The 27762-nt window shown below is 35.1% G+C and overlaps 2 protein-coding genes across 2 annotated transcripts; one reads left to right on the top strand and one right to left on the bottom strand.

Moving 5' to 3' along the window:
• On the top strand, positions 1-27259 carry LOC124374869 (protein unc-50 homolog). The gene is made up of 8 exons (XM_046833013.1): positions 1-71; positions 9322-9473; positions 13194-13259; positions 16998-17118; positions 21271-21410; positions 25492-25593; positions 26833-27004; positions 27195-27259. The coding sequence occupies exons 2-7, from the start codon at positions 9332-9334 to the stop codon at positions 26967-26969; spliced, it is 708 nt and encodes a 235-aa protein (XP_046688969.1). The 5' UTR covers positions 1-71; positions 9322-9331; the 3' UTR covers positions 26970-27004; positions 27195-27259.
• On the bottom strand, positions 2956-6551 carry LOC124374868 (protein ANTAGONIST OF LIKE HETEROCHROMATIN PROTEIN 1-like). Its single transcript, XM_046833012.1, has 2 exons — positions 6282-6551; positions 2956-4101 (listed from the first exon to the last, which is right to left on the bottom strand). Exons 1-2 carry the CDS (start codon positions 6536-6538, stop codon positions 3225-3227), a joined length of 1134 nt encoding a protein of 377 aa, XP_046688968.1. The 5' UTR covers positions 6539-6551; the 3' UTR covers positions 2956-3224.
• Positions 27260-27762: the final 503 nt, after the last annotated feature.

Genomic DNA, 27762 nt, shown 5'->3' with positions numbered 1-27762 from the left:
AGTGTTGAAAACAGCTTTAATAACAGAGAAAGTCTGAGATCTCCTTATCTACCAGCTCCTGTTACTCACAGGTAATTAGGCTGACTGTTGAAATACACTGGTTAAGTTCAAATATGACTTTTATAGTAAAATTCAATAAAATATTTGTGTGTTTAAGGTTTCCCTAAACTAACATGTGCACAAAAGTTTGCATTGTACTGCTAGCAAATATAGCTTATCAATTTAAAAAAATTAAAACTAAATCTCATCAATTTTTTCATAAATGCATTCAGAAGTAAACATTGCATATTGTATTTCTTTTTATATTTTAATATGTTTAACCCAACTGTTTCCTGCCTTTTACAACATACTAGTACAAATATAACCCTTTGAAGTTGATAAGGTGCATTTTATAATAAAATATAATTGTTAAAAAAAATTTAGGATTGCCAACAATTTGTATGCAGTCTTACATGTTCTTCACACCTTGTTCCACAATTCCTTCTCTCATATCCCTTATGAATAATAATCACAATTATAATATTGTAAATTAAATGTTCAAAGCAAAATTGAAAGTAGTTGTTGAACAAACAAAAAGGTATTAGTTGGATTAACAAAATAATATTTAGGGTTCATCTACAGAAAAAAACTAAATGTACCTATATTTAAAATCTTTGTATTTTAGTTTTTGGGTTTCAATATTTATTTTTTCTGTGGGGTGTTCTGATCCCTTCTCAACATAATTTTAACTTGTTTTAAAATCTATAATTTATAATGTTTATACATTTTTTGCATTGTAATTTATATTTGAAATCATCACGAGCCCTTAATGTGTAGATCTGGTGTTGTGTGTTTGGTATGAGGCTATTTAGCTAGACCGGATTTGGTGATCATAGTACTTAGTTCAACTTAATGGAATGAAGATATGATGATAGAATTTAATTTTGGATATATATTATGAGGGTTATCCAGAAAGTAGATAACGTTTTTATATAAATAAAGTAAAAAAAAATGGTCTTATATGCATTTGAAATTGAGACTAAAATACTATTTTAACATAGTCATCACACAAATTTAGACACTTATCATAGCGGTGAACTAGTTTCGAAAATTTCAGCATTATAAAATTCTGCCGCCTGATACTTCAACCAGGTATTCGTACCCCCCCCCCCCCCCCCGCAGTTCCAATTAACAATTAGACAAACAAACAATTGTCCCATGACAAATTCATGTAACAAACTCCTTGAAATTTTAGAAAAACTAAGTGAGATTTCTGTTATTGTGATTTGGCGGTCTTTAATGTTTTCATCAACTTCATTGGACACATCATGCACATTTTTCGGCCATTTTAAAATCTAATGCACCACCGTCACACACCACCTTTGGTATAATCACATCGTTCCCATAAACAGAGAGTTAAGTGATAAATCTCAATTGATTTATTGTGCTTAGCCAACAAAAACCGTATTACCGACTGCACCTCATAACATGTGGGATTTCCAATTGCATCACATATTTTAAACTGCTATTGTAAAACAACAAGGAGTGACATTAATCTCTCACTAGCATGGTAGGATAGCCACTGAACGGAAAACCGCCCTGACATCAAAATGGCTGCAATAGTCCCACCCCTAGCAGCTACAGAGCAAAAGGTAATCTACTTTCTAGATAGCCCTTATATATTAGAAATCTGGAAGAAAAATAAAAGTAAAGAATATTAAATTAGATTGTTTTTATTACATGTGCAATAATAAACATAGTAATATATGCTAGAATGTTGTTTATTTTAAAGTGAATAGAAAAATATTGTTGTGTGTCAGATGTTAAATGTCAAACTGTGTATTTTCAAGAAAAACAATGTAGGCCTAATCTGAATAATTATTCTAATGGTGTGTTATTAACCCTGGATTGGTAAAGCGTCTTCTTGATGAGGATGCAAAACACCAGTTTGTTTGAACTGCGGCACCAGGTAGTTTTTTACATCCCTAAGGCTGGTACTATACGGACGCTAAATGCGTCGCGTTAAATACGCTGCGCTATTTTTAATTTTGGATGGCAATGCAAGTCAATTTGAGCGACTATACGAGCGCAGTCTACGCGGCACGCTGCCCTCCAACTCGGCGTCGACGCATTTTTACGCGACCAGCCCTGGAAAAACGTTAGCAGCGCGACGTAGATAGCGCTGCGCAACGCTAGGGCCGGACTATACGGACGCTAGATGCGTGGCCCGCAGTCGCAGTCTTGAGTGAGTAGTTATTGTGCTTCTGTGTGAGAGTCATCAACATGTTTGATACTGAGAAGTTCATCTTAGAAGTAGAGAAGCGACCTCCATTTTATGACGTCCAGTCAAAAGAATATTCAAACAGAAATGTTAAAGCTCAGTGCTGGATGGAGGTAGGAGCAGCTGTGCACGACAACTGGGAGGAAATGACTCCCCAAATGAAGGACGAAGCAGGTAACTAAGTTTGATATATTTATAAACAAAGGTGTAATGATGTAAACATATTTTTTCTAAGCACCAAGTACAACTAACTATCATTGTTGTTTTACAATAGTAACGAAGACAATAATTAATAATAGTACCGTACATAAATATGGGAAGTATATTAAGACAAAAATGAAATTACAACTTTGTTGTGATAATAACTTAACACCGTTTTGAAATCATCTCTTTCCTTAAATTACGGTTTGATTATATGGTTATTTGTTTAATTGTGTGGTTATTTGACGTAAAAGGTTTAAATATTGAAATGTATGTTAAACGTATGTTATTTGTAACGTATTGTAAAGAACATTAGTAATTTAATTGTGCCATTGCGTACATGATCACAGTTTTTGGCACTTAAAAAATCTACTGCTGTAGATATCGAAGTTACGACGCATGGCTAGCCCAGACGGCACCGGCGCCGGCGTCGCCGTCGCGCCGGCGGTAGGTTGGTAGAAAGGGGAGGGGTGAAAAAGTCTATTTCTGCGCTATGAGTCGTCCAAGGTCACTGTTCTTCCTTGCCAACCTTCACTAAACCTATTCACGAGTTGATCAATACTGTTTATAGAACTGACACTAGATTATGATACAAAGGTCTAATTTGAGAGGAGCTACAATAACATAACAGGATGTATTCAAAGTAGTCAATTACAAAACTTTTTATTTTAAATTTTATTACATAGGAAATAATATTGTTATACTTTTTCTAAGTTTACTTTTTCTTCTTTTTACTAAGTCCTACTTTTTCAAGTGATTGTGCTTAGGCATATTGATTTTGCCAGTTTAAGGCTCCTGGTCCATTGAAATACTCACAGAACAAGTCCCTTACTACAAGTCCGTTACTACGACCACTTCCTACTGCTGCTCCGACCAAGCAATCCATGTCACATGTAAGCGATTCTTCAAAAATGTAACCATCCCGCCTTTTTACATAATTATGCAATACACAGCAAGACTGAATGATTTTCGTTGCAAAGATCGGGTTCACCAGGATACAGGAATGCATTACTCGCCATTTGTTGCTCATAATTCCAAATGCGCATTCAACTGTACGTCTGGCTCTGCAGTGCCTATAGTTATATACACTTCTCTCTTTTGTGAGTTTCTTCTGTGGGTAAGGGCGCATCACACGTGTAGTTAAACCAAAAGCTTCATCGCCAAGAAATACGAAAGGTACTGTGGGGCCTTCTGGTGAAAGCGGTTTCTCTGTTGGGAGGTTCAGTTGGCCGGCATTCAGTCTTTTGTAAAAGTTTGAGTTTTTGAAGATTGTGGAATCGCCCTCCCGGCCATATGCACCAACATCTATTGCAGTGAAGTTGCACTGTGCGTCGCTGACTGCAAACAATACAAGTGAAAAATACTTCCTGAAGTTGTAGTATAGTGAACCTGAACTTGGTGGACATTGTATCGGCACGTGTTTGCCGTCAATGGCACCAACACAATTTGGGAAGTTGGTTAACTTCTCATATTCCGTTGCCTTCAAAAGCCATTCATCACTTGTAGGGATTGGCATTTCAGTTGACTGCAGTTTTCCCGAAATTGTTTCACAGGTCTCCTCAACAACGAGACGTATTGTTTTTCTTGATACTTGATATTCGAATTCAAGGTCACTGAAGTTCATTCCACAGCCCAAATACCTAAAATATATAACGTAAATATAAGCGAAACATAATATAACTATCTAATATAAGACATTGATACTGCCGTCTTTGTAGATGTGTAGATTTACACGCTTTTAAGTCTTACATTATAAAACAATTTACTTAATTCTTGTAAAATAACGTCAGAACAGAAGGGGATTTTAGTATAACCTTTTAGTATAGTATAATCTTTTCTTTAATTGTGTTGATCTCCTGAAGTGCGGTAGAAGTCGTGATAAAAATATTAAAATAAAATAAAACAGTCAAGAAACCCCACTCTGATGATTTTACAAGGAATGACCCTAATATGTCCCTAATACACTATAATCAAACAAGAAATGTTATATTATAATTACCTGCTTTAAACCTGTGACAAGTATACAGTTATATGATTCTAAAAGTGCTCCGTTTGTTTTAGGCAAAGATATGATGAAAAAATGGAAGACTTTGCGTGACAATTTCGTTCGGGAACTACGTATTTTAAAGAAAAATGAGACTGGAGCTCCAGCAACAAAAAAAAAGAAATACATTTTCTTTGACCAAATGTCTTTTTTGACACCTTACATGAAGCCCAATGACAAGAACGTATCAAATATTCCACCCCTTGAACACATTATATCTGAACAAGAAGCAGTAGAAACAGTAGAAACAACTAATGCAGATGACAATGACCGTGCTGACAGCGTTTCAAATTCGTCACTAGTTGAACGTCAGAAGAGACAAGAACGTGTGTCAAAAAGAACTAATATTGAGAGAACTTTGACATCAGCTTCAAAAAACATTACATCATTGATGCAAGAAAGCATCGCCATTCAAAGAGCGAACACTTCCTCAGCTAACAGCTCAGATAAATCTGAGGAATCTGAGGAAGAGAGAGCACTTTTAATGTCCTTTCTTCCTGTTATGGACAGCCTACCACCACTTGCTGCCTTTGATGTTAGGATGCAACTAACTGAAGTGTTCCGAAATGCTATTATGAACCAAACACGAGTTCAGGAACCAGTGCCAGTGCGTACCCAAATGATGGACTACACATCTGCGTCACCATTAATGTTCTCGGGCCTAAATTCACCATACACAACTCCGACTCCGACCACACCATCAATAATCGGTGACTATAACAAAAACACCGAATGCTCTAATGCCACTTCCAGTGACAACACTCAAAACCAACCATTTAACATATCAGAATTTGTACATTTTTCCGTGAACCCGGGAATTGAACCATCTTCTAGTAAGAAGAAGTAGTAAGAAGTAGTATTCCGATTAACTGTGGAATAATGACAATTTTGTAATTAACTTCCCAGTGTGTTTGTGCAGAACTGAAACTTCTTGGTCATACAATTCTTTACTTACTTAATAGTAGTTCATATTTTGTAATATGTGGTTAGTTTACTATTGTTTGTAGGTTATCTGTTTACAAAAGACTAACCTAATATAACTATTGGAAAATGTTATAGGCTTACATTGTTCCTTCATTACAAATATATAGAAAAAGGTTGTATTTTATAACTCGGTCAAAATTGGTCTGCTAACTTTCAGAGCAATTTGAGGTAAATGAAATTTAATGTTGTTCCGTAATCAATACATAAAAATCAGTTACATTAAGTTTACCAAAATATGTTAACCTAGTGATTATAATGTATCACAAAATGATTACAACGTACCTATTGTGTTTGTAAGTGTCTGACTGCAATTTAAACTGAACGAGGCTCTTATTTGTATTTTTTATCAATATCCGATGTTACATATTGTACACCTGATAGAAATATTTATAATACTATGTTAAAAGAATCATTAAACTAAAACTAATACATATTCCAGAACTGTTTTTTGCGTTTTTTTATATAACCCTTACTTCAAACAAACATTATTCTAGAAGGAAAAAATAATAATATACACTAAATGTTTAAAACCACTTCAGGGTCAATCCATCCCAAGGTCCAGGAAAACAATATTGGTTACTTGATAATCTCAGAAAAAATTTTATTTGGTAGGTCAGTTCCTTATATTTGGGGGGATGCTTGCAAAGGCGAAAACAGCTAGCGGGCAAAACAAATAGGGTCCCCATTTCAAAATGGATCTACCAAATATTAATGTTTCTGAAAATGTCAAGCAACCACTGCTGGAACACTTGACATGGATCTACCCTTCGATTTAACCCATAAACGGCTTACCTGATGGTTATAGCAAGTCTTTCAGCTGGCTCAATACTCCTTTTCATGTTGGTATCTTTCTTCATCAGACCGTCACTGACAAGATGTAAAAGTTCATCAAATGAGCTAACAGACATCCTGTAATATTGGTAAAATTTGTCTTCATATTGTCTGTGCTTCTCAAACATCAAATGAAACGCACCTGTTGTCAATCTGCTGCTTAGAACGGGATGGGTACCCCAACGTCTATCCTGCCTTTTGGTCTTTTCCAAATACATCTCTAGTAGACACTGAAACCCAACAGCACCGATCTGCACTGCATCTATATTGGCAACTTGGAATAAAGTGATCTGGGAAGCAACGTGGCGGTTTCTGCGCTTGTATAGTCTGGCCAGCGGGGCGTTGACGCAAAAACAGCGCGACGCATTTTGCGTCCGTATAGTCTGGACTAGTAGTCCAACTTATATGCGCCGAACTTTGGCGTTAACGCGACGCATTAACGCGACGCATTTAGCGTCCGTATAGTACCAGCCTAACAGTGCCATCTTAATTGACCCTGTTCTGAGTGGAGGGTATAGTCGCTCCGATGAACCCTTACCGTTTACTTAAGTTTTACATATATATTGCGGAGTTCTGTTGACAAATCCTTACTTGTTTTATTGAATGTTTTAGTGACAAACAGTACTTCATGTGTTTTAATTACGTTGTCACTGTAACACTACGATGTAGTGTTCTTTTTGAATTAAATGTTACCAGTTGTCTTAGTGCTTTTTTTTATTTTGTAAAAAAAGGTGAATGACAACCCATTTTTCGAGTTTTTCTCGAGCGATATGTGGAAAGCATCAAGAATAATTGTAGTCAATATATATATATATATTATGTATACACTAGCTGACCCGGCCACGCGTTGCTGTGGCTCAGTAACTATAGATTAAATTAATATTTTACTCATTATCTAAATACAATTAAATTATTATTCACTAATAAAGCTGAGAATAATTTAAATCTAAATCTATAAATGAGGTAGATAACATTGATTTTGAACAATTGTTTTGATTTAAAGTTTTTTTCTTAAATTATTAAAATTGACAATTATCTCAATACTAATTTGTGCACAATATTCTTGGTTAATCTGTCTTTTGCTAATACAAACAAATTTGATGACTTTCCCACACGTGAACAGGCCACATACAGTTGTCCATGACAAAAACACGTATTTTCTAAATCTAAACCGCAAGTCAATATTGTTTGACCTTGCGATTTGTTTATGGTCATCGCAAATGCTAAACGAATGGGAAATTGAAGCCTTTTGAATGGTATTGAACATTCTGACGCTATTAATGGAATTCGCGGCAACAGGACGATTTCGCCTTTAAACTTTCCAGTCAAAATTGTTGCTTCAAGAATATTTCCAGTGATCCTCTTGATAACTAAACGTGTACCGTTGCATAATTTAGGCGGGTTTAAGTTACGGAGAAGAATAATTGGTGAACCAATTTTTAATTGCAGATTGTGTGGTGGCATTCCTGGTAAATCCAGAGAATTTAAAAATTCGGTGGGAAAGTTTACGGCTTCGTTTTCGTCAACAACTGTATCGATTGATTTAAAAGGCATCAAATCACTGGGTAATAATTGTTGTATCTGGAAGTTAATTTTGTCGACATCAACGTTTCTTGCTGCTAAAATAGCACGATTACAGAGCCAATCATGATCTAAATAATTATTTAATATATCCGGGAAGACACTCTCAATTAGTTCACTTTTCGTCTCAACAACAGTGCAGAAATTATCTGGTAGTTTTGATATACTGAGTATCTTGATACAGTTCAACTTCACCGTTTCCAATATCCAGCAATTGCTTAGAAAATACTTGTGCCAATGGATCATTTTGCATTTGTACTCGCATATTCACGGTCAATCGAAGAGTCTCGACGTTTCGCCATAAAAACGATTGTTTTAGACATGCGTTAATTTCGTCGGCAAAAGTAGAATGAGGAATAAAAAGAGAATGTGGGTTGTTTCCCGCGGCTTCGCACGCTTTTCGTAAGTTTTGCCCGCGTATGAGCATTTCTGGTTGAAGTAAATTATATTTCCAACCCCGATGTAGATTTTACCTTGATGTCACGATCAAGAAAATATGTCAAAAATGTATTGTACATGCATAATGTATTTTATTACAAAGTGGTCTACCACTCAACCTTTAAGTTCAACCAAAAATTTAGTTTAGACAATTATACATCATAACTTAGCGCCTTCAAATAGTGTTTCACTGTTTAATATACGTATCTATCTCGTAATTGCAGGTTATAATGTGCAGGCGCTTTGAAAACTTTTCTTCATTTTATTCGTTTATATTCACGACATAAGCGAATAATTCAGATAATAACTATCCTATCTTCTAAGTTAGACTAAATTACGGATACATGTGAAATTTGATTGAAATTGGTTCAGTCGTTTTGGAGTTTATTGGCAACATACATCGTGACTCAAGATTTTTATATATATAAGATGTGCCAAATTTAGTGCCTTGATTTTGTAGCCAATTATAATAGAGTTTTTGATATTTTTTTATGTTCTCTTTTAGGGTTTTACGTAATCATTACTATGTTTGCACATTCTAAAAACAGATTTTCCATTAAATATAATAAATAAATAGTCTCCCAGGTAAAGCCTTTAACCAGTAGCATAAACCTGTTATAGCACCTTACCAACTTAGGGTTAAACTAAATTTGATTTGAATAAAAACTAAATTTTATCACTTATTGAATATGATTATTTGTAAACAACGTTATTATGTACGTATAATGTGTATTATTGTAAATTTCAGTATAAGAATGTGGTTAAAATGTAGTGTGTAAATGAATTTTTAATAGATACAGTTAACAGTTATGTTAAATTTAATTTTACTAACAATCTATTTATTCATAAGACAACTGTAGACTAATTTAAATTAATAAAGAAATAACAAAAAATCAATAAACCTATATTATTAACAATATTATAGTAGGAGTTGAAATGTATTTGTTTTGTTTAACTGCACTAACTAGGCCCATTGTTTCAGAAGAGATTGCATGTCAGCGGCAGTGAAGCGTTACAGATATCTTCGCAGACTCTTCAAGTTCCAGCAAATGGACTTTGAGTTTGCATTTTGGCAAATGACATATTTATTTATTGCACCACAAAAAGTCTACAGAAATTTCAATTATAGAAAAGGTAAAATGTTTGAAAGGTTTTTAACATTTTCTACCCATTATCCCCATTCATTCTTGATTATGAGATGATTAAGTATTTCACCAATTTCAAAAATGTCTGGACTATTAATTATTAATGTTTATATATATATATATATATATATATATATATAATATACATATAAAACCAAAATTAAAAGAGAGCTTTACGTTATACTGACATACTAATGATTGTGACTGTAGTCTGTTGTTTGTATTAGAGAACATAAAAATTACCTCCACAGTCCATACAGGTTTGAATGAATCAGATTTAAAGTACAAAAGGTCAATGCTGTCTTTGTAGTGGTGCTTTTATAGATAATACACTGCGTATTCAGAAAGTATCATTTTGAAAAAGAACTTTCACAAAAATGTTTTCAAGCCGATTATATTTTTACATGAAAGAGCTTAAACTATTTTTGTACTTAGTTTCCACCAATATTCAAGCATATTTAATGGGTGACTAGCCTTTCTAGACCTGTCTCGCAGAAACTTCCCACTAATAATGATAGCCACATCTCCAGAGCATTTTTCACCTCTTTGTCAGTTTTAGAATGCTTACCACACAGCCGATGCATCATGTGCAGGGACAAGTTTAGTCGTATGGCCTATGCAGTGGTTGATTAAACTGCACCAAAGAGACTGTTGGATAACTGTTTAAGTATCACCAGCAGTTTTACAATGCTTACCACACAGCCGATGCATCATGTGCAGGGACAAGTTTAGTCGTATGGCCTATGCAGTGGTTGATTAAACTACACCAAAGAGACTGTTGGATAACTGTTTAAGTATCACCAGCAGTTTTACAATGCTTACCACACAGCCGATGCATCATGTGCAGGGACAAGTTTAGTCGTATGGCCTATGCAGTGGTTGATTAAACTACACCAAAGAGACTGTTGGATAACTGTTTGAGTATCACCAGCAGTATGGAGCCGAACATTGTCATGGAGCAACCCAATTTCTTTACTGAGCATTCCTCTCAGTTTGATTTAAAATACATGCCGTAGTTTCCTTAAAGAAATTTGCAAAGATTCATCAAAAGCAAGTATGTATTTTCATGGAATGTTTTTTCATCATAATTCCTTCCGGATCATTATTGACAACAGAATTCCGACCACTCGGAGCAGCATTGTTTGACCTTTATAAAACATCCTAACCCCTTTTTTTCACCATTCCATCACTCATCCCATCTTCACCTTAAACATCCTTTAACCCATTGGCCTGCTAGGTTATACAGCCTCTGCACAGCACTGTAAATCCGATAAATTTAGTGAAAATAATAACTTATTCTGTTAATTTTTTTCTTGTGCTTTTCAGATTTTAACGAAATTTTGGAATTATAATATGTTTATTGTAAGCTAAATATTTTTATTAGGAAAATCATATAAAACAAAATGATAATGTTCATTTTGTTAATTTACATACATTTTTTTTGTTAATGCCAAATCATACATACATGTACATTTATATTTTACCTACAGTTATTTTTTATTATTATATTTAACGCATAAACAGAATTGTAATTAAAAATAGTAAGTTAATATTAATTTTCACAATTTATGCTAATTATAAAATATTTTTATACAATCATTATTTTTAATAAAATTTGTTTACTTTAATATTTATAAGTATAAATTCAAAGTTAACTCATAAGTGTCATGTTAATATTAATTTTGTTACTTTAAAAATAAACATTTATTTTTTTTTATACTTAAAACTACATTTATTTGACAATATTTTAACCATAAACATAAAGTTGACTTACAAATAGCAAGTTGATGTTAATTTTATGTTCAATAAAAATTCAAGTTCGCCATCACTAAATTGTAAATCACCATCATGCTTGAGCTCTTCCTTGACAGAACCCTCATCATAATAAACACTGTCAGAGTCACTTAAAATATATACATCATTATCAATATATCTTATCAATTTCACTGCAATGTAAATCTTCACTTCACATCATTTTATGCAATTACACAGTTTGTTTACTTGAGGCAGTTGTCACTGAGTCGGTCATTGTTTATTTTCCCCTTCCTCAATAATTGCAGTGTTGTCAGTCTGAAAAGTATAATTATTTCATTCCCATTATTCCATAGAATGCAGAAACAAAATTAAGACTCATTAGTGCTGATATGTTATTAAACAAAATGCATACTGCTTGGTGACAAGGTGGTCTCTTCAAAGTATTTCATGGTGCAAAGCGCTAAGTCTCATTAAAGTAGGCCATTGGGTCAAGTTGATGATAATTTAATTTCAGCCTGTTTCATATTCCTTGCTGTCAAAAGTGGAATTAGGGCATGAATCGCACAGTCGTCAGAATTAGTAATTAAGTCTTGTCAACATTTTAAATGTGCACAACAAGCTGTAAACATAACGTAGAGCAACCAAAATGGTGTCTGTTAAGAGTAGCTGATCAAAGTACTCTTAGCTTGCATGCATGGACTCCAACTGCAATGCTGTGGTGATGATAAATTAAACAGTACTTTCTTTCTGAATAGAATATGTTGCAAATAAGTGACATTAGGTGAGAAATATCTGACATTGCCACTCGAAGAGTTATTGGTTTCAAAGATCTTGCTCCTAATAACTTCCCTGAGTTATATTTGTAATTCCCATTAAGTTCTACTTTCACTCAGTCATACAAGGTTATATAACCCACAGGTAATTAATTGGCTGAGTGGTAGTGAAAACTATCACTCAAGGAGCTGGAAACATTTAATTTCTGTCTGTCCGCACGATATCTCAAAAACGAACTGACTTACAGACTTGAAATTGTGCATGAAGCTTCATTTCTTCATAGACAACACTGAGTTTGATGATGGTGCAAAATCACTCCATGTGATTTGGATGAGCATTATGCGCTAACCATATGGGCAATGTGGAAATATCAGAATATATAAATATGTAAACAAATTCAGTACACTCATAAAAGATTTTATCATTTGTAATATTAACATGTAGCCTAACTATCCCAATACATACTACGAGTATATCATGTTATGGTGACTTTATGTCTACAATTTTATTATTTAAACACTGATATGATACACAACTTAATAAAAAAAATGTGGCAAGATGAAATGAAATGTATCATGTGGCAAGATATTTCAAGAAATATTTCATCTGTAGACTTATCATTTTTCATGAAACTACATTTGTACATAGACATTAATGAGTTATATTATGGCGCATGTCTAATTATGGAATTTGTCTGAGAATCATTGAAGCCATTAGAAAATCATTCAGTAGACACGGTTTCTTTTCTGTTTGCCAAGGGTGTAAAAATTTCTTTTCCTTATGATTGTTTATCTTCCATGGAATGAGCAATAAATATAAAAGTTTGCATTGAACTTCAGTTAAACCTATTACACGACACAAGCTCTGGTGTATTCCTACCTTGAATAGTATTGAGTGTATTTATATTTTAACTCTTTGAACCCCAGAGTTAAAAATATAATTTACCTAGGAATTAGCCTAGGTAATTTTAATCCAAAACCGTTAAATGCTTACATTTTGGAAACCACATATTAAACTTTCGATGTTGTTTGGAGACATCACGTTTAAAGTGGAAATTTATAATTGATTGTGTATACACTGGACACTAAATTCGCAAAATATGTTATTAATTATATGTCTAAAGAAATCACAATTTATTAATTTAAGATTTTTTATTATTAATACTTACATTTTTTTACAGAAACAAAGTCCCAGTTTGCTCGAGATGATCCAGCGTTTCTAGTCTTGCTCAGTTTTTGGCTGTGCTGTAAGTTTTAGTTAATTAATAATGTAAATATATTTATTATATAATTCAAATAGCTAACATGTTTTACATAAAAACAATATTCATTATTTATATTGTATATAGATTTTCATAATTTATATACAGTATAAATATATTAATGTACATTAATGTATTTCATCATTATCTGTACTGTCATTAGTCCTGTTGAAGGTTAATGTTGTATATACGAGGGCTATTCGGAAAGTAGATTACGTTTTGGAATTAAAAATTAACAAAGTATAGGAAACAATTTTTATTATATACATATGAAAGCCACACTTAAATACTACTTTTCAACATAGTCGCCATTCAAATTTAGGCACTTATCATATCGATGGATGAGCTTGACAATGCCTTCCTCATAAAATTCTGCCGCCTGTGTCTTCAACCAGTTTGTCACTTCTTGCTGCAGCTCTATGTCGTCGTCAAAGCGCTGCGTTGCCAGCCACTTCTTCATTGTTGGGAACAAGTGGTAGTCACTTGGTGCAAGATCCGGGCTGTATGGTGGATGAGGAAACAACTCCCACTGGAATGATTCGAGAACTTCACGTGTGTGATTTGCCGTGTGAGGTCGAGCGTTATCGTGAATCAACAGAATTTTCAAGCTCAACTTTCCCCTACGCTTGTTTTGGATCGCTCTTCTGAGGTTGTTTAACGTTTGGCAATACCTTTCTGAGTTGATTGTAGTGCCTCGTTCCAGGAAATCAACAAGAATTACACCTTTCTTGTCCCAAAAAACCGTCGCCATAACCTTTCTTGCCGACATCGTTTGCAAACATTTTCTTGGTTTGTGAGGTGAACTTGTGTGTCCCCACTCCATTGACTGCAATTTGGTCTCGCAGTTAACATGTTTCACCCATGTTTCATCGCCAGTTACGATGCGATCGAGTAGTGATTCACCCTCTTTGTCGTAAGCATCCAAAATTGTTAACGCTGCAGCCATGCGCTGGTTTTTGTGGACGTCGGTCAGGATTTTCGGTACCCATCTTGCACAAAACTTGTGGAAGCCAAGCTTATCAGTGACAATTTCGTATAACAAAGTTCGTGAAATTTGAGGGAAACTAAGCGAGAGTTCCGTTATGGTTAACCGTCGATTTTCTCGGACCTTTGCGTCAACTTTCTCAACAAGTTCGTCAGTCACTATGCTGGGTCTTCCACTTCGCTCTTCGTCATGAACATTTGTTCGGCCATTTTTAAACTTAATGACCCATTGTCGCACTCCACCTTCAGTGATAATGTTGTTCCCATAAACTTCACACAACTGCCGATAGATTTCTATAGGCTTACAGTTTTTGGCAGTCAAAAACCTAATTACTGCGCGCACCTCACAGTTGGCGGGATTTTCAATTGCGGCAGACATTTCAAACAGGCACTGTGACTAGACGCGTTACAACACGAACTTCCCGCTAGCACGGCTCGATAGCCACTGAGCGGTGGGACGTCCTGACACCAAGATGGCCGCGCTAGTCCCGCCCCTGGCGGCCACAGCGCAAAACGTAATCAACTTTCCGAACAGCCCTCGTATATTGTAAACTGAAGTGGTTGGTAAATTAATGGATCTTGTACTAGTTGCCAGTGTTGACTGTAAATGCCAGCAGTGATTTACTGAAGTGGAGAGTGTTTGCATGCACAACTATTTATGGCCAATATCTCCGTATCACCTGCAAAATCTTTATAGACAAATGCTGAGTAAAACACATGTTTCACCTTAGTCTTTCAGTATTCTTCACTATCTGTCATTTCAGAACCTACACTGTTAGTATTGCAGTCAATGTTTTGAAATAATTACAGTTTACTGGTTGATCACTTAGAATCCAACTATACCACGTATGTGTTTATGAAAAATTGAAATGGAAAACTGTGTTTTAAAGGGAATGGCATACAGTTCAAATCATGAAACTAAACAAAGTATAATCTTAGCATGTATATTCCAGAAAAACATATTTATTAACAATTCCTTGAACCCTTTGAGAGTCCTAGCTATTTTATTATGTTACCCCTCTTAACCCCTTAATCGCCAGCCTGATATTTGTACATATATTTGCAAGCTTTTTGGAAAAGAATTGTTTGGTCAAAAACCACTTAACCCATTGCGGATCGTATTGTTTTGGCGCGCGGGCACGAATTAATTCACGGTCAGCGGGCCGCACGAACAGCAATGGTGCGCCACATCTTATCTCTCGCCATTGCATACTAGAAAATTCAGCTACAAAGGTATTCGTTCAGATGGAACATGGGCATGCTGGGTTATCCGTGATGTAGGAACGATAACACGCGAGCAAGGTTACGGCGTGGCAGGGATGATGTATGAATCATAGTCTAAATAAAGCGGCTCAGGCGAATCGATTGCAATATCCGGGTCATTGTCTAGACTAAACCCACCAACATGTACGTCTGCGTCGTTTAGTTGTGTCATTAACCTCAAAAGTATTATAATATCAACTGAGGAAAACACCCAATCAGAAGCGCTAAAAAGCAGAGAGTAAACTCATATGAATGATTTTTCAACTTCGACATACAACTGCGATCTGTAGGATATTTATAAAACTTTTGAAAATTCTAAACGTAGACCGTTGTTAAACACTCTTAGTAGACAAGTGAAGACAATCGCCCGATCTATCAGACATTAACAGAACTATTTGGAGGGAAATTTAAAAGCAGACCGCTTATGCGACCTGAGCTCGTCACCGTGCCGTTAGGCCCGGCCGCTGCGTGACGAGCCCAGCTCGTCAGTGATCCGCAATGGGTTAAAAGATTTTCATAATTTTTGTTTTGTTTTTTTTTTTCAATACAATATTATAATAGTATAATACATATTTTCTGATAAAAATAAAATTCAATATATTTTTAATATGTGTTAGTACAAAATTTCAAAAACTGTTGGGTTTAAATTAAAATTTTACAAAATATTTTTAGATTTTTTAACTGTGCCACATGAAAGGCCATTATATTATAAACAAAATTCATGCATAATATTAGGTTTTTATTTTCAAATAATAAAAACATGAAGAAAAATTATAAAAAACACTACCCCTTGATCACCAGCACCACATGGCCTACTACTACTGACACATATCGAGCTAATACTCTCATCTAAAGCCTGTAAGAGATGGTTCATGCATTGTCCGCAAAGTTTTCTTCACTCATTGTTATTTATGCACTTGGCAGCAATACTGGAAACAACAAAATATGCAATAGCTCATTATTATGGAAACATCCAAATATCAATATTACACAGAATAAATTAAATTGTGCACTGCTTTATGATTTGTTTTTACATCAAAACATAATTACGGAAAGAAGTAAACAGTGCAACTAGCCAAACGCAGAATTCGCATTTGAATTCATCGGCTGACAGACCATAACAACATTATAGTTCATTATCATTCCAAAAACTTTCGAGGAAGAAACAAACAAGCATGAATCAATACATTGTAACATATCTAATGCAGCTAAATAGTTACTTGCATATTTCAACTATTTACTACCATATTAAGTATTAGCTAAATACAGATCGTCGCACCAATCAATGCCAGCAATTTAGAAGGTTTTTACCTCATGCGATACGCCGATGCCGCAGGACGCAAAGGTTTAAATCAGTATACAACACACATGTGTGATGTAAGATGTAAGAAAAACAAAGTATAGCAGGCTATAAACAGAAAATTAACTTATTTTACATTATCTTTAAATCAAAAGGTTTTTATTGTTTTGTTTCAGTTGCATCCATAGCATTCACTTTCATACTAAATTTGAGTATATGGGCGTTCTTCAAATTTTTAGTGTATCTAATCTTTGTCGACTGCATTGGATTTGGCATCATTGTTGCTACCATATTGTGGTAAGTGTAACTTTTCATATTAATATGTATTCTTTAATTGACAATATTATAATTATTTTTACCAGTGATGTTTTTAGCTGATATGTTATGTTTACCTTATTTATATAAGTAAACTGTTTTAATGAAATTTTACCACTCCGCAACTTCAAAACTTCTCAAGCTAGATTTCCTCACTTCTTTAAATACTGTTGGTCAGAGTTTCATTTCAAACTTCTTCTTGTTGACAACTTGTCATTTTATAAGACAATTCATTCTTATGAACTTCTAGCATACCATTATTATCATTACCATCTTCATTTGTTGGAGAGCGGCCGTTTGCCAGAGAGAGCTGCAAATAGAATGTATAAACATTAAAAGAAAATATGCGCACATATATAGGACTGTTCTTTTTACAATACCGGTACACAAAAACTATGCCAGTGGTCAGTACAAACCATTGTCTATCTCAGTCAAGGAGTCAAGTGTCCTAGCTGTAAGTTTACCCTCATTCTTTTACCCATTTTAGTCCAAGTGGTGAATTTCAGGGGGGACATGGTTGAACATTCTTATGCCTGTGACAGGAAAGTTCTTCATCGTCAAATAAATTTTACACTGGAGAATGTTGACATCACCCACATGACAATTTGTGGATTTCATCCCTTGTAAGAAGACTGGCAAGGTTTTCCCTGATGTAGATAATGGAGTTAAATACTTACTGGGTAACGAGACTTATGATCCTTAAGCTTGCAAAAATTGATCTGCAAAGTTTTATATACGCCACTGGTTTGATGATCTAGACTTTTGTATTTAAGCCTCAGCACCCTCTCCACCTCAGCAGAAAGGTCCCAATATCAGACCACACATGATGAGATTGTGAAAAAGTGTAATAAACAGTCAACAAATATATGTCATCCAGCAGTCTTCTGAACAAGAACAATACTATTGCTAGCTTCAAGTATAATATGTCAATTTAACAATTCTAGATTGTCATAGAATCCATCCAAATTCAAAACAGCTTTAACTCTTTTAGTGCTAAGGGATCTGGCGCATTGCCATACCCAAGAGTGCTAAGCATTTTAGTGCATAAATGCAGACTTTTAGTAAATTCCTTATTTGAGGTCATATCTTGTTACTTTTTTTGTATTGAAGATAAATAACCAATAAACAGAAATAAATACAAAAAATACATTTTTACTTATTTGGATTGTTATAAAAAAATTTTTTGTAACATAAATTTTTGTATAATTTTTTTCACTTTAGCATACAATTTTAGTATGTAAAACAATTTTATATTATTTTTCTGATGCTACCATTGTAAAGAGCAACTAAAACCAAACAAATTCCATATATTTTATTTTATTTTTATACAACAAATAAGAAGTGTGGATGAAAAATAAAATATGTCTTTGTCTTTGTCAGAATCGTCAATTTCACTTGAATACGATTTGTTAATATCTTCATCAGATGTTGGGATTTCGTCACTTTCCACACCATTCTGCTCATAAAAACCAAATGGTTCACTTATAAATGAAGAATCACTGATAATTCTGCTGCTTTCATTGTCCAGAACATCTTCAACAACATTCCGTATATAACTCATCATCACCTGCAATGTTCTTATAATATTAGACATAGTTTGTAACTTAGTAAAATATAATACACATGGAAAACACAAATGAAAAATGAAGTAATGCAATGATTTGGAATACTAATGAAGTAGTACAGTATTTCACAATATTATAACACAATTTAATGGATAAAACAGAGTAAAACAAAGCACAGCGTCAGTTCGCTCGCAACGTATCTGAACTTACCTTCTTTTTATTTCACGTCAAAGACGTATAAATAGCTAGTCGTCAGCAATCAAATATACAAATATCGTTACTCTATGGCTTTTGGATGAACTGTCATCGTTTGCAGCCAGTAAATTGCATAAATTGAACCAATATACGAGGGCAAATCAAATATAACCGGTAATTTCCAAAATTATATTTATTGAATAATATTATACAGAAACTATACCTTCAACATTTTTCAATGTAGTCTCCTGCATTATCTACACACTTCTGCCACCGATTTGGAATAGAATAGAATAGAATATATTTTATTTCGTTGACAATATATATTACATTGTATTGCAATAGTCAATAATACCAATTTTTTACGGTATTTATCTTAAAAAACTAAATCCATTCACTCGACTTTCCATACAGTTGCACGCAGGCACACATTCATACACATACAAAAAAAACAAAATCCATAATTCGTGGGATCAACCCCCAGGATTGCAACACCGCCGCGAATATCAATTCCAAGTGTGCTCCATGAACTCGTCAACTGAGTAAAAAGCACAAGACACCAGGTAGTGTTTTAATTGGGTTTTAAATTTTTTTGGATTTGTTTCTAAATTTAGTGTTTCAGGGAGATTGTTAATGGAAGCTTGAATATTCCCTGTTCATAAAAAGATTGAGGGCGAGTTGTTAACCAATCGCGCACGTGCTTTTCGACGTCTTCATTGTTTTCAAATCGTTTTCCTCCAAGTGATTCTTTCAGGGGCGCAAACAAAAAATAATCACAAGGGGACAGGTCTGGACTGTAAGGAGGGTGTTCGAGAGTTTCCCAGCCCATTTCTTCCAATTTATCCCTTGTTAACAATGCGGTGTGAGGCCTTGCGTTGTCATGGAGAAACATGACATCTCTAATGGGCACACCTCGTCTTTTGTTCCGGTGACTGGTTTTTGCTGATTTTAGCACCTGGCAGTGTAAGCCGCATTCACTGTTCGTTGATCGTGAAGAAAATCAATGAGTAGAACTCCCCTTGAGTCAACAAAAATTGTTGCAAGAACTTTTCCGGCTGAGAGACGAGTTTTGGCTTTCACTGGGCAGCCTTCATCCTTCCTTCGCCACTCCTTACTTGTCATTTTCGATTCGGGAGTGTAATGGTAGACCCACGTCTCATCACATGTGACGATGCGCCTCAAAAAATCTTCACCTTCTTCTTGAAATCGTTGCAGAAGTCTCCCAACAATCTCCGACCTGTTTTTGATTTCCGGTCAACAACCTCGGAACCCAGCGAGCACTAATTTTTCTGAAGCCAAGGTGGTCTGTGATTGCAGACTGAACACTCCCGTAGCTGATACCAATTTCCGACGAGATTTCTTGAACAGTTAACCGGTGATCACCTTCAATAAGCTGTTGAACCGCACTAATGTTGTCATCTGTAAGACTTTGGGCGTCGACCGTGACTTTTGTTTTCAACACGTTCTCGGCCATCCCTAAATTCTCTGGCCCACATATACACTCGAGTTTGAGACAGAGTAGTGTCCCCAAACTGTGCCTGCAAACGAGTAAATATTTCCGAAGGCTTAACACCTTAATTTGTTAAAAATTTTATGACGATGCGTTGCGCAACAGATGGATGTACCTCTCGCTCGGTCATGGCTGTACTGAAGGCAGAACACACGATAGTGTGAAGCAAGCAGTTCCCCCCACTCCTATTAAGCAAATCTACAATCGTCCACAGCCGCATCACGTGGCCGAACGTGTTTGGTACAGTCAACAGCAAAATTACCGTTTATATTTGATTTGCCCTCGTATATATAAAAATACGTCTACGACGTAGACACTAGCACTTTCAGACATAAACGCAGCGTCTACAACGTAGACGCTATAGCACTAAAAGGGTTAACTCGCCAGTATTAACCAGTCTACTAAAATAACATAGCAGATGTTGGGTTTTCTCCATATTGGGCATGAGACAGTTCTCCGCATTGCCAAATAGAACCAACTTTGAAAAGTACAGCCTCTCATTCTCGTAATCTTTTTGATATAATTCACTCTGAATCATTTGTAAATAACGTGCAGTAGTCATCCAGGGTGCCCAACAAAAAGAGCAAAAAGCCCAATACAGATCCCTAAAGTACATTATGAAGATGGGACGAGTATGAGATGAAGCTCCTCTTATGGTTACAAATATGCATCTTCCGGAGATGTAATGACAGATAATCTAGATTGGAACCACATAATCCTACTTACTAGTATTGGGCTCTGGTGGTCATGTTTGATGAAGAAATAGGGGTTTTTTTTATACAAAATATAGAAATATCTTTAGAACAAACAACAAAATATAGAATTCAGAAAACAAATTTTAAATTATCATTGATCAATTTACAGGTATATTAGCAACCATTACTTTCTGAAGCCAGCATATCAAGGGCAAGATGTAGAGTGGGGTTACGCTTTTGATGTCCATCTCAATGCTTTCTTCCCATCACTCATCATATTACATGTTTTTCAAATGTTCTTCTATCATGGTGAGTAAATGCAGCCTTAATTAATAATGTAATTTAATGCACATTGATTGATTATATACCTCTCTTCATCGGCCTACAATATACATCTTAAATTGTATATTTATTAAGCTATTAATTTACTATATTTTTGGCTTGAAGTGCATTTAAGTGTGTTAGTTGTGTATTTGGGTATTATACTACTAATAACAGAAATATATCTTTTTTGTATTATTAGTTACAGTAGAACCTCGGTTAACCGAGCCTCGCTTAACCGAGACTCCGGGTTAACCGAGGGCCGTCCTCGGACGATTTTTTTTATTTAAAAAAGCAAAAGAAACACGCACAAACTACGTACAGTAATGAGCGTTTGGGTGCTCCTTTTATCGCAATACGCACGCTAGCCTGCAATGCGTTTTTAAAACTACTGTACAGTAAATTGTTGGCAACTGTTTGTGTTTCCTCGGCCAAATATTTGCGTAGCTTAGCGCTTATCTTTGCCGAATGCATACGGCACTGTCACCCGACACCGCTCGCCAGAGCAGCTGCAGGTGTTGTAAACCCGACACCGCTCGCCGCCGGACCAATGCGAACTGTTTCAATGCCGAGACGCGACTGAGCCACTCGCTCTCCCCACCACCCCGATTCGACTCCGTAGCTTATTGCGCATCTAGTGGGCTGTCCTGGTGTACAGCTTTCAGCTCGGATGTGTTCGTGCATCAATCGGTCTGCCCGAAGACGCCACCATTTCGTCTCAGTGGCAGTCCTTTGTTTACTTTTTACAAGTCAAGTGTCTATCCACTGTTTTTTTATTGTGTGTTTAAGTGCAGTTACAGTAGGTGTAAATGAGTGCTAAACGCAAACGTGTCGTTGTGTCCTTAGAGACTAAACTAAATGCGATTCGTCGTCTGGACAATGGTGAGTCAATAAGAACAGTCGCTAAAGACTTGGGTGTTGGTGAGGTTACCGTCGGAGAGATTGGAGGAGGAAGAGGGCTGAGCTGAGTTAGAAAAATGGGGTGCTCAGAGCTTAAAATTCCAATTGCAATTCAGAGAGAAAAAACGTTTAAAAAGTGTGAGTATGAAAAAACTTTCCGAGGCTTTATTCTTATGGTTTTCGGAAATGGAGAGCAAGGGGAAGTCCAATAAGTGGGCCTATTTTGCAGGCAAAAGCGCTTAGATTTCCATAAATCTTTTGGCGATGGCGATGAACCTTTTACCGCTAGTTCCGGGGTGGTTAATGCGATGGAAGAACCGTTATGGAGTGCCGGCAACTTAATATATCTGGGGAAAAACTTTCAGGTAATGAAACTGATGTGACAGTTTTTGAAGAAAAAATAAGAAAATTGATTTTGAGTGAGGGTCTTACATCGATCAAATATTCAACTGTGATGAGACAGGCCTTAAACTTCAGAATGTTGCCCTCAAAAACTTTAGCCAGTCAGCAGGAAACATCAGCTCCTGGGTATAAGAAATCTAAAGATCGAGTTTACAGTTTTAGGATGTGCCAATGCTGCAGGAAGTTTGAAACTCAAACCAGTTGTAATAGGCAAGTATAAAAAGCCACGTGCTTTTAAAAAATACTAATGTGGACACATTTCCAGCACATACACAAACCAGAAAAAACGCATGGATGGACTCGCGGATTTTCAAACAATGGTTTTTTGAGGAATTCGTTCCAGTCGTTGAAGCTTTCTTGGAGAACAAAAAACTCCCTCGCAAGGCCCTTCTTTATTCTTGACAACGCTTCGTCCCATCCAGATGCTGATGAGCTAGTCAGCGATGGCATTAGAGCCTTATTTTTTGCCTCCAAACGTTACTGCCCTCATCCAGCCTCTAGACCAGGGAGTTCTAGAAACTTTTAAGCGAAACTACAAAAAGAGGCTGCTTAGAAATCTACTGGAGAAGCTAGAGGACGGGCTGGGGTGTCACTGATGCTCTCAAGTTAATCACAATGAAAGATGTTGTCTACTGGGTGTCAGAAGCTTGGGATAACGTTAGGGAGGACACTATAAGAAGGTCATGGCGCAAACTTTTCGGAATTGAAAAGGCAAGCCGCCAAGAGACAGCTGCTCCTGAAAACCAGCCAAGAGCATGTCCTCCTGAAAATGAAGAGCTTGTGAATCTTTGTAACCACCTTCCAGTGGCTGAGCCCATCAGTGCAGAGGACATCAGTGAATGAATCAATGGAGATGAGGATCAGGCCCTAACTGATGACGTGATTATCCAGATGCTCAACCAACCAGAAGATGATGACAAGTAAGTTTTTGATTTTTTATTTATGCAAAATTTAACATAAAAACATAATCCAACATCAATTTTTTAACACAACTACAGTATATTTGTTACACTTTAGTTAAATGTTGCCCACATTCATCAATCCAAAACTAATTTCATACCAATTCCAACTGCTGCCTTTTGATTGCGTTACGGTTACGTAAAACAAAAGTTTTTTTTTACAGCGATGAACCTGATGGGGCGACTGAGAAATATCACATAACAGAAGGTCTAAGAACGAATCGAGGGAGCACTGGCATACATTGAACAACAAGAAACCGCAACAACAAACGATTTAGTTTGGCTGCGACGCTGGCGCAACAGGGCGGCTAGCCTAAGATCCTCTTAATCTAAGTCAAAAAACAATAACTGATTTCTTTTGGGAAAAAAGATTAGCTTACTTTGTTTATTTTTGTACAATGTACAGTAAATTAATTTTCATTTCTTTGATTTAATTTTGTAAAACAGGAATACTGTACTGTAACTAAACTTCTGTACATTGTGTAGCCTATATCATACGTATTCAGTTGTGCAATAAATTGAGTGTTATATTAAAACAGTGTTTAGTATTTGTGAGTGTTACCGTTTCCTCTCACGTTTTATTGCGTACTAATAACATTTCTTGTACTAATAAACTAAACAACAGTTCAGTTAATAACTTTTGTTCATGTTTTAGTATATCTTGAGCTATTTTTAGCCCCGGTAACGATTTTTAGGTTACGTTCCGTGTTATCCGAGGTTCGCCGTATCCGAGGTACCCTCGGTCCCAATTACCTCGGTTAACCGAGGTTCTACTGTACTAGTAGTTGAAAAATAAATTTTCTAAATACAGAGATTTAAACATGTTAAGGTTTTTAGAGAAATAACTGTATCCATCTTTCCATTTTAATGAACTTTATGTTTATGAGAATTAGATGATGGAATATAATGCTCTGATTTTGTGTACTAGACTAAGCAATTTAATGCTGGAAGATGTCACCAATCATTGCTAACCTTTCATGACAAGCAAATGGGGTGTAATAAAAGAGACACATTTCTTAAACCTTACACTTTGCCATGCCTCTGAAGACATTAGCATAATTAATAATATACTGTTATAATGAAAACTATTGATTTAATATAAAGAAAATGTAATTGCTTTTTTAATTACCACAATCTTTTAGAATAAGTAAAAAAGGTGGTGAGGAATAACAATACATTGTTACTGCACAGCCCTTATCAGTATAAATAGGAAAAAACAATATATTGTTACATAACGCTCATAAGCTATTTTTGTGTAACAATTGTTAGCTGAAGATAATTCAGCGAGGCTGAAATATTTCAACATTTGTATTGTGGTAGCATATTTTTGACGTGATTTTATTAGGAAAACCTTGATGATAGCTTATTTGCTGTCATTACCTAAGTGTGGTAAATATTTTATCATTGTATCTAGTAGGCTAGTGGGGAGAGCAAACATTTACTTATTTTTCGCATAATAAAAAAATTTAGTTGTTTTAGTACAGTAATGAGTAGGCCATTCTTTGTTAAGAACTGCACCAAAATCGCAGTAGTAATTCAAGTGTCTGTGATCTGAGGTTCTTGTAATTTGAGTTTTTTTTTCCTGTACAATATCTAAATTATAAAGTTTGAGAACGCTGATTTTTATTGGGAAGGTCTGATTATTTTCATCACAACATTTAATAAATTCAACAATATTATTACGAACCGAATATGATTTATTAGATCTTGTCAAATGAAGGGAGGTGCATGATTTCTTCTTAATTCAGAGATGCTTGTCCCAGAAAAGCTTGATGTAAAATTAATACAAAATGAATGTTTTGTTTCAGTGCTCATCAGCCAAGATTGGTTCTTCTCACGACTGTTTGGCAACTTGTTGTGGGTAGTTGCCATCGGTTACTATGTGTATATTACATTTCTTGGCTATACATGTGAGTATAGATTTATCTTCACTAACTGAATTGTCTGGCCTATTTATTTTTGATTTTATAACAACATTAATGGAGCTGATGGTTATTTTTCTTGTACTAACTATCTCATTGAAATCTATCTCAACTAAAAATATGACGGTTCAGAAATAGCAGACCGGAATTTTAAAGCTTTGATATGTGAAGTAACCTACCATATTCCTAATAAGGCCTACTAGGGCCAGGCTCTAGGCAGCTACTTTGGATTCATTTACCGGTATATGATTCTTTCCAAAAATTGGAGCATCCTACAATGTACATATATCTCATTACCTGTAATAATTTTGGAAATGATCTGATTTCCTTTAGCATTAAGTTTATAGAGAATTTGCAGGCTGATTATTACACTCTCAGCTTGTAATTGGTCTCTCATATTTGAGACATCCAATGAGAAGCGAGTTTCCAGAATCTTGAAAATCAGGCTAGATTGTTTACACTGATGCAGATAATTTTTGCTCTTTTAAATTGTGTGAATCACATTTTCACCAATTTTGTGTAATGCCGGTATGTGGCTTGCCTGAACATTTACCATCATATAACTATTAATAATGAGCAGGTACAATGAATAACGGCTCATTGTGAGATCATATATCCATTGTAGTGGTGTGTAAGATAGTAAATGACTGCTAGTTCGTCTGTCTCAAAGCCTGTAAAGTCTACTCACGTGCACTCTAATAGTCTATAGTTGCATCTAAAGATATTTCTATAATAATTTCATTCATATCGTATATGTCCATTTTTGTACTTGTTGGTATGTAGTTGTATACAACTTTGTATATTACTTTATGTATAATTTTTATTTTTATTTATTTAACTAGTGTACAAATTTTTTGAATTATTTTACTAAACTATTTGTGTAATGATTTTATATTCATGTGATTTATAGTTTTTTTCTAAAAATTCTGCATTTTACACTTTAAACGTAACATTTTTGTTGCAAAATTTCTTAATATTCGATTACATTATTTAAATGGATTATTGATGTTTTTGTTTTTCAAGAATAGGTGTTTCAGTGGAGAATTCATCATCCATTTTTGGTCTGGTTTTACCCCTAAAAATTAGTAAAAACCAAAATAGACATTTTAGTTTTTATCCATCACGTGGAGCCCAAGTTACACAAGTGTACCAAATTTCAAGTCCAGAACATCTAGAAGTAACCATATTTTTATGTTAGTTAAAGTAAGGTAACTGTGTTGTGTCCAGGTTTGCCAATCCTACAAAGGATGCAGGTACTGCTCTACCCCATGGTGCCTGTACTGCTAATCTTCATAGTCTCTCTGGCCACTGGCTGGAATGTTACTCAGACAGTCATGGACTTTTACCATTACAGAGTGGTGTAGGTAGTGTGTCAATAACCACAAACTGAATATTGTACATATTGTTTTGTGTCCAGGTTTGCCAATCCTACAGAGGACGCAGGTACTGCTATATCCCATGGTGCCTGTACTGCTAATCTTCATAGTCTCTCTGGCCACTGGCTGGAATGTTACTCAGACAGTCATGGACTTTTACCATTACAGAGTGGTGTAGGTAGTGTGTCAATAACCACAAACTGAATATTGTACATATTGTTTTCTTTATACATAGAATATTTATGCGACTACTATACACTGTTTATTTGTAAATAATATCTTTTAATAAAATTATGAATTTGTACAGAATATGTTAATTTCTATACCATTTATAGTTATTGTAAGTAACCATTTAGACATTTAACAACATATTATCTTTTTTGGACACTTCTTGAACTAGGCTGAAAATAAATGCAATCTTCTTGATAGCATATTAGGTGTATCATATCTAGAAAATAAACTATATACAGGATAGGTCTATTTATACACATATAAATCACAAAATTGTCAAGGGTAAAAAAATTGCTAATTTAGTTAAGGTTGGTCATCTTCAATTACAAAAGGACGAAAATGTATTCAAAACGCTCATTATAATTTTCATAAACAATTTATAAAGGCAGATGATTGAAACAATTACTCTAATAACACATAATGTTTAAAACTATTCCACCATTTTCATCACTTATTTTTTTTCTTGTCACATCTACAAGATCTCTGCTTTGAAACTACAATATGTATACTGTTACATAACGGTTTCCTTCTCAGAAAATGTAAATTTCTA

Source organism: Homalodisca vitripennis, unplaced genomic scaffold (genome assembly GCF_021130785.1).
Source record: "Homalodisca vitripennis isolate AUS2020 unplaced genomic scaffold, UT_GWSS_2.1 ScUCBcl_10620;HRSCAF=19589, whole genome shotgun sequence".
Lineage (NCBI taxonomy): Eukaryota > Metazoa > Arthropoda > Insecta > Hemiptera > Cicadellidae > Homalodisca > Homalodisca vitripennis.
This window is presented reverse-complemented; position numbering and strand designations above follow the sequence as displayed.

Coding starts and splice junctions, on each gene's coding strand:
- LOC124374868 (XM_046833012.1), bottom strand. CDS start 6,538: ATGTATTTGGAAAAGACCAAAAGGCAGGATAGACGTTGGGGTACCCAT. Junction 4,102..6,281: donor AGACTTGCTATAACCATCAG/GTAAGCCGTTTA, acceptor TATATATTTTAG/GTATTTGGGCTGTGGAATGA.
- LOC124374869 (XM_046833013.1), top strand. CDS start 9,332: ATGTCAGCGGCAGTGAAGCGTTACAGATATCTTCGCAGACTCTTCAAG. Junction 17,119..21,270: donor ATTGTTGCTACCATATTGTG/GTAAGTGTAACT, acceptor ATCAATTTACAG/GTATATTAGCAACCATTACT. Junction 25,594..26,832: donor TACATTTCTTGGCTATACAT/GTGAGTATAGAT, acceptor TGTTGTGTCCAG/GTTTGCCAATCCTACAAAGG.